This window comes from Osmia lignaria, chromosome 11, assembly GCF_051020975.1.
Source record: "Osmia lignaria lignaria isolate PbOS001 chromosome 11, iyOsmLign1, whole genome shotgun sequence".
Lineage (NCBI taxonomy): Eukaryota > Metazoa > Arthropoda > Insecta > Hymenoptera > Megachilidae > Osmia > Osmia lignaria.
In genome coordinates, this window is record NC_135042.1 from 6,084,688 (window position 1) to 6,099,519 (window position 14,832).

The 14,832-nt window shown below is 35.3% G+C and overlaps 3 protein-coding genes, 2 long non-coding RNA genes and 4 other non-coding genes across 10 annotated transcripts; 3 read left to right on the forward strand and 6 right to left on the reverse strand.

Annotated features, from left to right (window-relative positions):
- Window positions 1-358: 358 nt before the first annotated feature.
- On the reverse strand, window positions 359-4,802 carry LOC117604180 (uncharacterized). The gene is given in 6 exon segments (XM_076691001.1): window positions 359-756; window positions 833-990; window positions 1,897-1,964; window positions 1,966-2,016; window positions 2,019-2,113; window positions 4,643-4,802. Coding segments are annotated over 6 exon segments (792 nt in total). The 3' UTR covers window positions 359-496.
- An 860-nt stretch (window positions 4,803-5,662) lies between these two features.
- emei (transmembrane protein 161-like emei) lies at window positions 5,663-8,600 on the forward strand. Its single transcript, XM_034323693.2, has 11 exons — window positions 5,663-5,734; window positions 5,822-5,925; window positions 6,010-6,265; window positions 6,351-6,430; window positions 6,531-6,746; window positions 6,830-6,946; window positions 7,017-7,157; window positions 7,237-7,411; window positions 7,479-7,575; window positions 7,659-7,822; window positions 7,894-8,600. The coding sequence occupies exons 1-11, from the start codon at window positions 5,732-5,734 to the stop codon at window positions 8,011-8,013; spliced, it is 1,473 nt and encodes a 490-aa protein (XP_034179584.2). The 5' UTR covers window positions 5,663-5,731; the 3' UTR covers window positions 8,014-8,600.
- A 321-nt stretch (window positions 8,601-8,921) lies between these two features.
- On the forward strand, window positions 8,922-10,161 carry LOC117604028 (uncharacterized). Of its 2 annotated transcripts, none has more exons than XM_034323698.2 (4): window positions 8,922-9,062; window positions 9,149-9,413; window positions 9,510-9,808; window positions 9,894-10,161. In XM_034323698.2, the coding sequence occupies exons 1-4, from the start codon at window positions 9,057-9,059 to the stop codon at window positions 10,032-10,034; spliced, it is 711 nt and encodes a 236-aa protein (XP_034179589.1). In that variant the 5' UTR covers window positions 8,922-9,056; the 3' UTR covers window positions 10,035-10,161. The 2 variants fall into 2 exon arrangements, with proteins under 2 accessions (XP_034179589.1, XP_034179590.1); XM_034323699.2 differs by having other exon boundaries at window positions 9,881-10,019.
- Window positions 10,162-10,324: 163 nt separating this feature from the next.
- TRNAT-AGU (transfer RNA threonine (anticodon AGU)) lies at window positions 10,325-10,398 on the reverse strand. The gene has a single exon. It is a non-coding gene; the product is annotated as a tRNA-Thr (tRNA).
- A 2-nt stretch (window positions 10,399-10,400) lies between these two features.
- On the reverse strand, window positions 10,401-11,457 carry LOC143305828 (uncharacterized). The gene is made up of 3 exons (XR_013063019.1): window positions 11,407-11,457; window positions 10,812-10,919; window positions 10,401-10,686 (listed from the first exon to the last, which is right to left on the reverse strand). It is a non-coding gene; the product is annotated as an uncharacterized LOC143305828 (long non-coding RNA).
- On the reverse strand, window positions 10,818-10,899 carry TRNAS-AGA (transfer RNA serine (anticodon AGA)). The gene has a single exon. It is a non-coding gene; the product is annotated as a tRNA-Ser (tRNA).
- TRNAW-CCA (transfer RNA tryptophan (anticodon CCA)) lies at window positions 11,200-11,271 on the reverse strand. The gene has a single exon. It is a non-coding gene; the product is annotated as a tRNA-Trp (tRNA).
- Window positions 11,458-12,095: 638 nt separating the features above from the next.
- On the forward strand, window positions 12,096-13,075 carry LOC117604044 (uncharacterized). The gene is made up of 3 exons (XR_004581343.2): window positions 12,096-12,328; window positions 12,407-12,665; window positions 12,763-13,075. It is a non-coding gene; the product is annotated as an uncharacterized LOC117604044 (long non-coding RNA).
- Window positions 13,076-14,541: 1,466 nt separating this feature from the next.
- Window positions 14,542-14,623, reverse strand: TRNAL-AAG (transfer RNA leucine (anticodon AAG)). Its single transcript has one exon. It is a non-coding gene; the product is annotated as a tRNA-Leu (tRNA).
- Window positions 14,624-14,832: the final 209 nt, after the last annotated feature.

The following is a 14,832-nucleotide window of genomic DNA, read 5'->3' on the forward strand; positions in this document are numbered from 1 at the left end:
ATTCAAATATTTATAGATCGAAAAATGCAAACAGCTTCAAGGTGTTGAAAAAAAAGTAGACTTGGAATATTTTTAAATAATTTTTTATTCGAGGGAAGGACATCGCCAATTTCCCTGTGAAACCCTATCATACTTGGTACTGTATGTATATTGTATAACAATTGTTTTTCATCGCAATATCGGGCTAGTGTTAATACGAAATTGGAAAACAAAAATAAGTTAATCGATAATTTACTTCTCCAAAGCAACTTGTTTCGTCATAAAAATTTGTATATTACAAACATAAACTTTTCAAGAATGATTAACTTACACTAGTGATAAAACTAACATTGTTTTACAATTAATTTTGTCCATTTGGCATCTGTCAAATTCTTAAATTTTATTAACAAGTTTTAACTTAAAAATACTCGATGCTTTGGTCCTTCATTTATATCATTAAGAAAGAATCATGTCCTGGATTTCTCACGCATTATTGCTACCGGTTAATCGCAATTAATTAATCATCTCGTTTGTTATGTTCTCCAAACAAACGGTTTGTATCACGTTCTACACCCGTATCCTTACAAACTCCTTCCTTAGCATCGCATGATAATCCATTTGCACAGGGACAAAGAATGTAATGAACATCCGTCAACGTTACCAAAGCGCCATCAGGATATCCCACAGTCATATTAATGGCCGATGCACTACCTGGTCTGCAAACTTCTCCTTCTTTCTGCATTGCTCTACATTCTGGAATACTGTACCTTATCGGTCCTAGAATAATTAATTAACGTTTTCTTTATAACAGAAATTTTCTTGTCTTGTGTAACTTGATGTAAAAAATAATTACCTATGGTACAACAGTAGCCTGATTCGCACTCCAAATTGTTCTGGCAACGTATATAGTCCGGTCTAGCGGGTTGTGCGCGGGAGGAACAACTCAGTATAAAGAAAAGAAACGAAGTGACAAAAATTGGCGTCATCGTTGTTATTTTCGTTTGCTGACTCCTACGAAAGAGAAAAAACAAATTTTAGTCTTCTATGATATCAAATGTTATTTCGAATTGTATCCATCATTCAATGATTATCCATGTAATTAGTCATATTCTGATATATTTTTTTTTTTTTAATTCTGTTTAACTATACAGTTAGGAGTACCGTTTCAGGAAATAATGTTACGTAGGTTGCTCGTATATGGACCGATCTTTTGTCCACAGATTAGTCACACGTACAATCGTCATATGAATAAGTTAAAACATTTATTCCCGATATCGGTACTCCTTGATACGCTCAATGTTTGTACTAATTTCAATGTTCTGTAAATATCCTCAGACCTTCACCTTTCTCTTAGCCGCGATAAAACATCATTGAAAATGATAGAACTACTAAGATGAATAGAATAGCACGAATGTTCTGAAATTTGAATATAATGAGCATTGTTAGACATTTAATGAGCTAGTGAAGCATCCGACGCGCGACGATACGTACACGTATGCTAATATTAGTTTATACTAGTGAATACTAGTTTACTGAATCTATTGTGAAGTTTATCCATGTAATTTAAAATATGCGATCACCAGGTTTTGAATCAATCGAAATGATCGTGTTCGATATTCAGATGGTGGTCCCTTCGTTTGAAATGTTCTGCGCAATATCCGCGTGTCTTACAGGATTTCATGCGTATAATTATGGTATTTAACTCTCCGACAATGGTCCCCTAAGACAACAATTGAAATTTAATTTTATACTCTATTTTAATTCAATTTCTTAAATTTTATATTATTCATTTAGTTATTATTTGAAGTTGCGATTTACCTAATCTGCTTACGTGTTAATCACGCGCACCGCTCACTTCTAATCGTTTTCTTTGATCTAAACTAAAAGATAAGAAAAATGTGTATCTTAAACACTTACAAATCTTCCACGTTGTCCACGCTCAGCAAACACTTGTCGACATTTGATCGTGCAAACCGGTGAGCCTGTTGTTTTTATACAGGCTCTTCCTCCGCTTCGTTCGTTCCTCCAAATAAACGAATAGTTCGCGCGTTTTTCCTCAGGAGAGAAAGATTCACGTTCGATGCGCCTCTGACCGCACCAGATCGCTCACCTTGCCCTGAATAATACGGTGTTTAATATCAGCAAATAATTTAATCTTTTGTACACCGAATTAACGAACAGCTAATTAAATGAACCTCGTACTTAGTTTGAAAAAAAAGGACACAGATAAAGATAGAAAACAGGATGATTTAGGTATTTAAAGAAGGGCGGCAAAACTTCCTTAAATACATATTCCTTGAATATATTTTTCTTCTGGAAATGATAACGCGAGGTCAGGTATAAGAATATCGCGCCGCTATCCGAAAATCCACTTTGATTAGGCGATGTACCAGTCGGAAAAGTGAACATTTCCCATGGCGATAACAGGCAACTTTTTCTAGACACCTTAAAGGTATTTTCTTATATTCTTATACTATGTAAATAATGATAAATTCAATGAAAAATTGCTCGTTTATAATTGCAGTATTACGTAATCAATTGAATGGAAATCCCATTCGTGAAGTCAGATCGCATCAGATCCTGAAAGCATACGCTTAGGATTAATAATTAATGGTATAAGTTGTTCCAATACAATGATATTAATCGAGGAGAGTACAATAGACAGAACATTGCAGCGCGTATGTATAATTTATGTACATCGCAGGAAAATCAAGACATGATTCTTTCAAAATGATACACGTAATAGTTTAGTGTTTCTCTAAGTTTTAAATAAATACCTACCTAAAAGCTTGAGCAGTTGATTGACCCGCGTTATGTATAAAAAGGCTATTAAGTGTTACTTCGTTTCTGATTAATTATTTTCTAGTTTGCGTTATCGTAAAACCAACATTACTCCTTCCAAAACCAGATTATTGTTACGTATAAACATATAATTGTATACCCTAATTTTATTTTCTGCGTTCATGTAATTTGCTGTATTTCTCTTTTTAGCTTATTGAATAAACTCATTACAAGAACGAACGTGTTGATTTTATTACTCCCGTATGTATCCTTTACATCTCTGCACCCCTAATAAATCGGCATTATTTTCATCCTAGCATTCCTTACATCACTGCATCCTTTACATCCTTGCATCCTTTACAGCTCTGTCACTCTTACATCCCCGTATGCCTAACATCCCTCTATCCTTTACACCTTTCTATCACTTACACCCTTCAATCCTTTACAGCTCTGTCACTCTTATATCCCCGTATGCCTAACATCCCTCTATCCTTTACACCTTTCTATCACTTACACCCTTCAATCCTTTACATCCCCCTATTCCTTAAATGTTTGTTCTTCTTACAACCTTGTTTCCCTTATAGCCCTGCATCCCACAAATCACTCTATTCCCTACAATCTGCGGTGCCTTACATCTCTTTATCACTTACATCTTTGAAATTACGTTTTTGGCGTTCGTAATAGCGCCCTCTAGTGGCGAAAAAAGGAACTAAAGTACGAATAAATTTAGCGCCATCTGGTTGCAAAAAAGGAACTAAACCTTGCCGAAATTTTGGCCCTCTAGCGGGAAAAATGTGTACTAAAATCTCGACCTCAAGTCAGCGCCATCTGGTTTCGGAAAAAGGAACTAAATCATGCACCATTTTTGGCCCTCTGGCGGCAAAAATGTGAAGTAAAATCTCGACCTCGAGTCAGCGCCATCTGGTTTCGGAAAAAGGAACTAAATCATGCACCATTTCTGGCCCTCTGGCGGCAAAAATGTGAACTAAAATCTCGACCTCGAGTCAGCGCCACCTGGTTTCGGAAAAAGGAACTAAACCATGCACCATTTTTGGCCCTCTGGCGGCAAAAATGTGAACTAAAATCTCGACCTCGAGTCAGCGCCATCTGGTTTCGGAAAAAGGAACTAAATTTGTACAAGATTTTACTTACCTTTACTTACCTTTACTCGAACCATTTTTTGTAATATATTTATTATAAGGGTTGCAGGGGTACAAGAGATGTAGGGATATGAGGATTGCAGGCATGTAAGGGATGCGGTGATGTAATGGGTGCAGGGATTCAAAGAATTCAAGGACATAAGGGATGGAGATCTAAGGGATGAAGGGGTGTAAGCGGTACAGGGATGTAAGTGATGTAGACATGTAAGGGCTGCAGAGATGTAAGGGACGCTGGGATTTCAAAGATGTCTACATGTAAGGGATGCAGGAATATAAGAGATATAGGGCTGAGCCCCGTGGGACCCACAAAGACAAAAAAAATAATAAATAAATGTATTGAAAAATGTGAGCTGAAGCCCATGAAGAGGGATGCAATCATAAATGTTATTCCCCCTCGATGAGCTTATTTAATAAGAAAAGAAAATATATAAAATAAATTAAATAAACTCCGGAAAAAAATTAGAGGATGATTATTACCCCGGTTGGGTCTACATACGGGCCTGTTTTCATCCTGGGGTATCAGGGACCCCGATGCACCGGTGGTATTCTTTGCATACCAACATTATGACATCTGGGGTGTTAAGGACCCCGAAGTATCGGTGATACTCTGCATACCGACATTCTGGCATCTGGGGTGCCTGGGACCCCGAAGCATAGGTGATACTCGTTGTGGCATCTGGGGTGTTAAGGACCCCGAAGCATCGGTGATACTCTTTACATACCGACATTCTGGCACCTGGGGTGCCTGAGACCCCGAAGCATAGGTGATACTCCTTGTGGCATCTGGGGTGTTAAGGACCCCAAAGCTTCGGTGATACTCTTTACATACCGACATTCTGGCATCTGGGGTGCCTGGGACCCCTGAGCATAGGTGATACTCATTGTGGCATCTGGGGTGTTAAGGACCCCAGAGCATCGGTGATACTCTTTGCATACCTACATTCTGGCATCTGGGGTGCCTGGGACCCCGAAGCATCGGTGATGCTCATTGTGGCATCTGGGGTGTTAAGGACCCCAAAGCATCAGTGATACTCTTTACATACCGACATTCTGACATCAGGGGTGCCTGGGACCCCGAAGCATCGGTGATACTCTTTACATACCGACATTCTGGCATCTGGGGTGTTAAGGACCCCGAAACTTCGGTGAAACTTTATGTATACCGACATTGTGGCATGCGGGGTGTCAGGGACCCCGAAGCACCGCTGACACTGTTCTATATAAATATGTATATATCGAATACAAAGTCGGTAAGTTGTCGTGTAGTTTCCCCCGTTTCTGTATAGATGGCGCTAGGATCGAATTTTAAAAGTTATGGCGGTCTTTTTAAAATACAATTTTGTCAAACGCTTATTTTGATAGTTCCTACTTTAATAATTTTTCTGTCTTGTGCTGAATTTGTGATTTCTAAAAAAATGAAATTAAAAGGAGTCAAAAGTGTGTCTTTTCAGTTGTAACCTGGAGGTGTTTGAGACCCCTAAAATCATGATCCTTTAAGAACAAAGGCATGTCCAATCTTGTTGGATCTGCAGTCACTGCTAGAAATAACCTCATGTCCTATGTGAAGAATTATGTATAATGATGCTTTCGGTTTCGCGGGGTTACAACTATTTATAAAACCAGCTATTTAATCGTGCGCCATTAAAATGGTTGAACACGCACCGGCATTATACCTGAGATAATTCATTGCTGTGTCTTTCAGCATTCATTGATAATTTGAAAAGAATTTACTGATTCTATAATGGAACAAATACATTTGTGAGATCAGTGGATCTATTTTATCTTTTTTCAATCCATCCACAAGTTTAATCATGGTAATTGGCTTGTATATAATAACATATAAGATTTAAAAGCCTCTAATGAACATTTAATGTTCTTCTAAAATGAATTTAATGTTTTAGGCTCTCCTAGGAGCTCAGTTAGTTATTACTCTTATAATGGTCAGTGTTATTCAAAAATTAACTCCTCATTTTTCTCTGGCAAGATGGATTCTGTGTTCTACAGGGTATCTATTTAAGTATTAAAAACCAATCAATCAGTAGCATAATATATAAGGTATTATTAATGAGAGTTCATAATTGTTTAACAGTTTGACACGTTATTTGTACCCAACTGATCAACAACTCAGAACACTGGCAGGTGTACCCAAAGAAAAAGTCAAGAAAAGCAAGAATATAGAAAATGGAAAGGTTGGAGATGTGTTTCATGTTCCTAGGAATTTGAATATTACACTTGAGAGTGCTAAGATAACTACATTAGATGTGGTGCATTTGAAATATTATACAGAATATCAGTGGTTATTGGACTTTTCTATTTATGCTACCGCAGTTTATATCATGACAGAGGTTGGTAATTTTATTATTTAAATAAACAAGATAATTCTCTTTGTGTCTGGATCCTCATATTTGTAATTTTTTAATCACTTAATAGCTGTACAATTATTTATATCCAATTAAAGATGAAATTAATCTAAGTATGCTTTGGTGCTCATTGGTTCTGGGTTTTGCATTGTATCCTTTGTATTATTGGCACATATTGTAAGGGTATATTGTATGTTCCAGTAATAACTTTCATATTTTGATGTGTTTACTTTCCTTAATCAATATGTAGCAAAGTATTACTTTCTCTTTGGGTACAATACTTTAAAGGAGAAGAGAGCATAGGTGAACGATCTACATGTATTGTAACTGGATTTGCTTATCTTCTTATAGCTATGATAGTTCTTATTGTTGATGAGAATAACCTTGAAATTGGATTGGACAAAGCTTATGCAAGTTTCAACCATAGTGCATCTCTTTTTTTAGATAATCAAGGTCTTTCTTCTACGTAAGTTTGTCAGATTTTGAATTTAAGTGAAAATTTACAATATCTTTAACTTTATTTGTATATTAAAGTAATTTTGTTTGTAGAGGACCTGCATCAAAAATTGTTGTCAAGTTCTTCCTTGCCTTATGGTGTGGCTTGGTTGGTTCTTTCTTTACTTTTCCAGGGTTAAGAGTGTCAAAAATGCATTGGGATGCATTGAGGTACTAATATCTGATTTACTTCTAATATGTTCTTGCATTAGCAAATTAATAATAAAAAATCATGTTTCAGATATTACAAAGATCAAAAGTTACTGTTATTAATAGCAAATATCAGTTATGCCTCTCCACTTTTGTTAGTGAGTTTATGGATTAAACCTATCAGCAGAGATTATCTTACAGTTCGAATATTTACTGGTATGAATGGGCCACTGTAAGTTAAGTTAGTAATAAAAACTATCCTGATATACTCATGTATAAAAATATGTATACAAACAGAACAATTATTGCAGCATGACACCTGCAGCTTTTGAGAGTATGAGGTTAATTGTAATAGTTATTGCAGTTTTATTGAAACTTGTATTAATGCCAATGTACTTGCAATCATACCTTAATTTAGCTGTACAACGATTAGAGAATCAAAAGAAGGAAGCTGGAAGAATCACAAACGTTGATTTACAAAAAAAGGTATTTAGAAGTAAAGGTGTAGTGTGTTCTTTTTTATCAAAATTATAATCAATGTGTTTTGTTTCAGATTGCCGCAGTATTTTACTACTTGTGCGTCGTAGCGTTACAATATATTGTTCCATTAATCATATGTGTATTTTTTACTTTCATGTACAAGACATTAGGTAAAGTAAATAAGTTGATAGCATTGCGAACTAATAATTATATCATGCATTGAAGGTGTTTGTACATTTAATATTTATCTTAGGTGGTTATACATGGGAAGGTATTCTAAAGGGGTCAGCACTTGAAGAATGTCCAGCAGATGAACCACCTAAATCTGTACCAAGTGCAATGAACAACGATGATAATGAAAAAACCGTCGTACAAACAGCGCAAGATTTCCAACTAGCTTTGAGTTCTTTAAAGCAGGTAATATTAATAATTACATAACTAGCAGTAGGTATCTTCTGAAATTTCTTCATATATTTCTTATTTGACAGATATTCACTACAGATGTGTATAGAGGTTTGTTAGGTTTAGCAACATGGTGGAGTTGTTTCGCATTGTTTGCAACTACCGCTATGGGGATGTTTTATCAATCATACTTTACTAGTATGTAAGAAAATATTATCAAGGGGGACATTTGAAGTCATTTCGCACAAAGTTACGTCATTGGTTTGTCGATGCTGAAACTATTGGATTAATGCATAAATCCCAAAATCTATTTATTTTAAAGAAGTACCTATATGAAGGTATGCACAATACCGGCTGTTTCAAGGGAGCGTTGATAAAACTTTTATAATATAGATAGCAATACAAATGATACGATTGCAATACGAATAAACTAACTATTTCAACAAAAAAGTTTAAGATTAGCAATTGCATACTCCTTTTATATTGTACAACATATAACGTTTATATAAAAAATTAAGAGAATACTTTGTCATAAAGTATTGCAAACATAAAAACAGAGAAATTTTTAAATGTTTTACAGTTAATTCTAAATAAAACTTTCGAATGTATGCAAGACATAAATAAATCGAATCACTGCCAGTAGATAAGCTATTTGGTATTCCATGAGAAACCAACTGATTACGATTAATAACTCGTCTGTGTAGCAATTCCTCATTAACCTGGTCGAAAGTCGCTTTCGTCGATAATATTACAATCGTAGATAGTTCAAATAGAAATATTACAATGTCATGTACATATTCACTTTAACAATATGTAATGCAAATCTTGTGTATATTTCTGTACAGTGTTTATTAAAATTTTGCGTACAATAATGATAAATTTTATTGGTGAAAATCATGATAAATTTTTGTTTGAATATTTTCGTTCCTTAATTATTTATTTCTTATTCATTATATCATATTATAAAGATCCGTGAAAGAGAAAACTATTTGAAGTGATTACAATTCATGGATTGTGCTATTTTGGTATAATGGTATGGTATCATGGAGAAAGTACGATGGTACATTTGAAAATGTGTCGATGCGATGCTACTCACGTATCAACCAGGCTGCTTCCGCGATATATAACCCCCCACAGACTTACTCAATGTCAGAATAGCTATTGATTTTCGTCGACGATAATACTGTCAGTGATTTTTTAACGATAAACTTTTTGGAGAGAATCGAATAAGTTCCTAAAAACTTACAACATGCTGGTAAGTACCAATCATTGTAACAGAAGTTCTTACTCTAACATAATGTTCCTACCATTACATATTTCAATACAAATCATTATTTTCAGAAATATACAGCACTTTATTGCATGATGTTTCTTTCTGTGTTTGGTGAACCACCTATTCAAGGTGTAAGACCAACCAATGTACTAGGCAGTTCTGATCAACATGCATCTTTTAGTTTTGTTAGACCAGGCTTAACACAAACAGCTTTTGCATTTAGTGGCCCTAGCTCTCACCAGTCATTTAGCTCCAGTATTGGAAATCCTTATTTGGCACAAAGAGTTTTGCCAAATGTTGCTAATGCACTTACCTATAGAAATCCTGGCTTAGGTTTGTAATGTATTTTTAGGATTTCGTAGTTTACAATTAAATATATTTTTAATACTATAAAACAGTTGCGATTAAAATATATATATCATGCTTCAGGTGCATTTCCAGTTGGTCCTATTGCACATGGTTATACAACTGCACCAGTTCCACCTACATTTGGATCATTTTCATCAGCGCCAATTCCGTATCAAGGATCTGTAGATCCTGCCGCAGCTTATTATCAACAGTTACAACAAATTCAGCAACCTCAGTACAATGGTTATTCTGCAGCCACTGCATATCAAGCACAATTGGCACAACTTCTTGCAATAAGACAAGCTCAGGCTCAGGCCCAGGCTCAGGCTCAAGCACAAGCTCAAGCACAAGAACACTTGCATGCCACCCAAGCACAACAGGTAAAAAATAATTTTAGATTCTATTACTTAGCGTATGTTTCATAAAATTCAAATGTGATTTCTGTTTAATAGTAATCGTCCGTAGGTATCAGAACAGGCTGAATTACAACACGAGGAACAGCAACAGCAACAACAATCTCAAAATTTGTTAGGAATTGCCTACTCATCTGCACCTGCAGTAGCACGAGTTAAAGTATCTGGAAATGGTTATAAATTTGATTTTTAAACAATACAAATGTACATACTATTTTAACTTTACTTTATATATCTTCACATTATATTTATTTATTTACATTGATTTAACGCGAATATACATATTTTTGTATTTGATGGGTATTAAAATTTTGTAATATTTTTATAAAGGAGCTTTTATTTTCTACTTACCTTATTATAACTGAAATTCGCTCAATTAAAAGCTTACGATTGGGATCCTACGCTTTTCTTAGACGCAGCTTTCCACTTTTGTGAAAAAATAATAAGTTATGTTAAAAACAAAACTAATAAATGTACCATCAAAGGCACCGGGGGGATTCGAACCCCCGATCTCCTGTTTACTAGACAGGCGCTTTAACCAACTAAGCCACGGCGCCTATTAGTTGTAAGTTTCTTTATTATTTGTCAGCTGAAATTATTTATTAATATCGGCAAATCAAATATAATATACATGTATCATTTTTTTAAATGTAGACCGGCTCAAAAGAGATTTACATTGCAGATTCTCTATGTTAAGGCAAACCGAAAAGTCATTCACTATTTTGCAATCTGTGATACTGTTTTCGAAATTTAAGCGGTTAAAAATTGGATATTTAACTTCCGAGACGCCAAGTTAAGCATTAAGTGATGAGACCAAGATGTACTGAACATTGTATTACCTTCCACTATATGAAAAATTATTTCTTTAGATAATTACCTTACCTATATTTACATTACATATATTATAAAACCGCGTGTTACTTTGGAAAATTATAATTACATGTTATGCAAAAAAAATAAATTGACCAACCTTTTCCGCAGTCGGTAGGACTCGAACCTACGCTCCCAGAGGGAATCTGATTTCTAGTCAGACGCCTTAACCACTCGGCCACGACTGCTACGGTATTCGGCTTTTCTCCTGAAAAGGAAACAGTTAAAGGTTAGAAATAGTTCTATAATAATATTAATTATTCTATAATAACTCAGAAAAATATATTGTTTATAAAGTACTGAAACTTGTAATACCCTAATCAGAATATTGTTTCGGAAAATAAAGCACTTTTATATGATTTAAAAGTTTAGAGTCAATTGTTGGACCTATCCTCATTAATATTTAAAAATTCTACATCTATTACACAAAGATTATGAATTAATAATTACGAGTAATATAAAGATAAAAAAAAGTAAAAAAAAGAAATTGACCCCGACGTGATTTGAACACGCAACCTTCTGATCTGGAGTCAGACGCGCTACCGTTGCGCCACGGAGTCTTTGATACATCGATCTTTTTCGTACAGAATGATTTTTAACTCCTCTTCATACTAACATGAATTAACAAAAAAGAATTTTAATTAGAACGTACTAAACATTTTACTAAACATTGCTAAATTGTGATTATTGTTTACCCTTTCACTTTTAAGTCCATATGACATCCAGGCAACACGGAGATTCTTCTTCGGAGAGTCTTCTTCTGGAAAGAAATCGAATACGTTATTCTGATAACCTCATCATTGTTTAAATTATCTATAAAATAATGAATGGAAAACAATATCTGTACCTACATCTTTCATATATACAATATTTACAAAGGTGTTCAAAGTGGAAATAACGATTACATCGCAAATAGTCATCAATCACTAATTTATTAACTGTTACAATGTGTTCAGTGAAAAACACGTGGTGTTTTGATAAGAAGAGGATGGCGCAGTGGGTGGAAGTGACGACCCAAAGTCAGTGCTTCCGCCTGAAAACTGAAATTCCGGTTGATCTGTAGCATCTACTATGAAGAAAAAATACTTCTGCATTAATTTGGGATAAAGGTATCCATGCATGAGGCTTTATGATGGCACTGAATTATCCGAGAAGCATATTGACTTAGGAAGCTATCTCTCTCCCTACATTGAAAAGAGTTTCGCGCGGGTTGTCTCACAAAGCCCCTCCTGGCACCAGGAGTTCATACATGAACGTAGTAGCATCTTTCATCCGGTACACTATTACGATATTCCGTCATACCTTGACTTTCGCCCGTGAGGAATTTTTTCAACAGGAACGCATGCGGCCAACAGTAATTTCATGACGCCACCGATAGAAGCGCTAGTGTACATACCGATTTGTATGTGTAAATATATACGCATGTCCCTACATATTACAAGCTTCAGCTATAGAGAAGCCAAGTCCCCCACTGGACTACACGTTAATTTTAGGGGAAAGCGTAATAAGATTTGATCCACCTATGAATAATGATGAAAAGATTATCGTTGTGCTAAGAAATCAAGAATTATAATGGAAAGATTAAGATTTTGCAAAGGATCTCGTTTGTGGTCGCAGGTAAAGGAAATATTTATTAATTTCAATTTTGGGGAAAAACAGTGTCACTGTCCTATGATTACACTTTAATTCATACAGGTGAGGTTAGAACGCGGAGGCAAAATGCATTAGTGGTACAATTTTAAACGTGGCCAGCTGCCTCGTGTTATTAGACGTATATTTGGACCATGGTCCTGCCGAAATTTCTGTCCATACTGAGAGAATGAATTAATAAACAATGAAAAGGGGTCATTATGGACCAATAAAATATTCTATGTCACAGAGGTGCTTAAGGCCCGCGCGGCTCTTCCTCAAAATTATGTCTTTCCAATCCGCGGCTAACATAAGTTACACGGAGGTATGGCTAGGGTACTGACCATCTATCGCTCTTCATGCGTTCCTGCTTGTGAATCGGTTAAATTGTTGATTATGTCCATTCTACTCGTTAACTACAGATTGCTGGAGGCTGCGTGTAAATTAGCATAGCTCCATCCGCAACCTACAACGTATAAGTACAGGATGCAAAAGATAAACCACGATAATCGAGAACACAGTTTATCGTCGGCTGCGTTTGATGCATACAATACTTAAGTAAGAGCAAGTTTGTACGTATATATTAAAAACATGTTTAACGTAACTTGATGATTATTTAATGAGAATTCTATTTAGCTTATTATTTGCCAGTATATATTTAATCTACTGAGCTGAATTATTTTTGAAGAAAAATCCTAAGTTTTTGCAAAACCAAATTGTATTATAACAAATTATTTTAAAATCTTACAGGATTTTCATTCTACTACTGCCTTGAATTTGTTTATTAGTACAGTATGAAGATGGTACAATAATTGAATGATTATTTAACTAGTAAAGTCATTCAAACTTAATCAATAACATATTAAAACAGCCAGGTATGATTGTACTTGAGACTAAATTTAATAATATTATAAATAAATCTGAAATCTGAAGTATTTTAATTGAATATTTTAACAACAACAACGTACTTGAAATGCATGAAAGTATTGAGAGTTGATACAACGAATATTACGCGCGTATAAAGTTAGTCTGTCTAGTGTACCCTTCTCGATGAACATGGTATCCTACTCCAAGGAGGGGCTAAATGAGACAACCCGCGCGAATGTCGCTCAACTGTCAAGCGAGGAGAAAGGTTACCCCTTCATGCTACCCTAATATTTCGCGTCTTGTGTGCGGGATGTGAGCACGCACTGCACTTCAATTTAAAGAAAATGCGGATATTTGAATTTGGTGTGGCACTTCTCTACTCTGATATCCACAAGATTAAATTATTTCTGAAAATACAAGCCACTGAAGACATTAAATACAAGTTGCCTTATGGAAATGATTATTGTACAGTGGCAATGGATTTCTTTTTGATCAAGTTACTGAGAAAAGAAGGTCACCTTGATTTCTTTCATGGTACGGTATGTTTTCACTTTGCCACGTAGTAGTCTTCTAAATAAAGCTTCGTAGACAGTTTCAATTATACAATAGTAAAAAAAGCCTTAGTATGTAATATGAAAAGGTACTAATAAATTATATTTTACAGAATCCCTGGAAATACATCACATTTTTGGTATTAATTACATATTATTGATTAATATCGATTGCTAAGACTGGATTGTAGTCTAACGATGGACGCTTCAGAATGAAATATAATTTATTATTCAAGCAGTATTTAAAGGATTCAGCGTGGTATCGATATCTTTTGTATTCATGGGGTGTGGCTCAATGGTGGCATCTTCAGAATGAAACCTGTATCAGGTTAACATGTTATTCAGAAACATATTTACTCCTGTACCTTCCAAACCAACCAGGATTATTACTACATTTTTTTTTCTAGTTTTGTTCTATAATTGAATCACTGTTCAATAACGGTACTTGGAAGAAATTGAGCAAGGCTAATCTTTGAATGTAACAACGGATAAGAATATTCCATTTATCTGCAAGAGTAAAAGGATGTTCTGTACAACATGGAGGATTATTTAATAATTAAATTCACGAAGAAGACTAACACAATCAAAGTTCCCGTAGCAACGTGCTCTCCTAATAAATGTGAACCACGGCGCCGCGTGCCGACGCAACCTATTGGACCTTCAAAGAAGTTGCCACGCTACCACCGTCTTCTTCCACGCCAACGATACGCGAAGGTTAAGAGGAATACAATAGAGGAATTTGTTCGTGCCGTTTAATTGTTATGAATTAAGACAAAAAGTATATGGCAGCGGTGGGATTCGAACCCACGCCTCCGAAGAGACTGGTGCCTTAAACCAGCGCCTTAGACCGCTCGGCCACGCTACCGTTGAAAATACATCTCATAGAAACATCACGTATAGGGATTAATGATACAGATAAAATGAAATGACGCTTTTCCTGTAAAATTAAGTCCACGCGGTATGATTCTTGATGGTTGCTATTGCCGGATAGAAACCTATATGATATTTGAAACGTCTCTCAAAATTGTTTTATATCTTGTTTCTGAGAAATATGTTAAAGCAGTTCGCACTATT

Bases quoted from the DNA above. Each gene is read 5' to 3' on its own strand.
- LOC117604028 (XM_034323698.2), top strand. The intron at 9,414-9,509 runs GTTTGTAATGTA...ATCATGCTTCAG, and splicing joins CTATAGAAATCCTGGCTTAG to GTGCATTTCCAGTTGGTCCT. The intron at 9,809-9,893 runs GTAAAAAATAAT...AATCGTCCGTAG, and splicing joins ATGCCACCCAAGCACAACAG to GTATCAGAACAGGCTGAATT.
- emei (XM_034323693.2), top strand. The intron at 6,947-7,016 runs GTACTAATATCT...ATCATGTTTCAG, and splicing joins ATGCATTGGGATGCATTGAG to ATATTACAAAGATCAAAAGT. The intron at 7,158-7,236 runs GTAAGTTAAGTT...CAATTATTGCAG, and splicing joins ACTGGTATGAATGGGCCACT to CATGACACCTGCAGCTTTTG.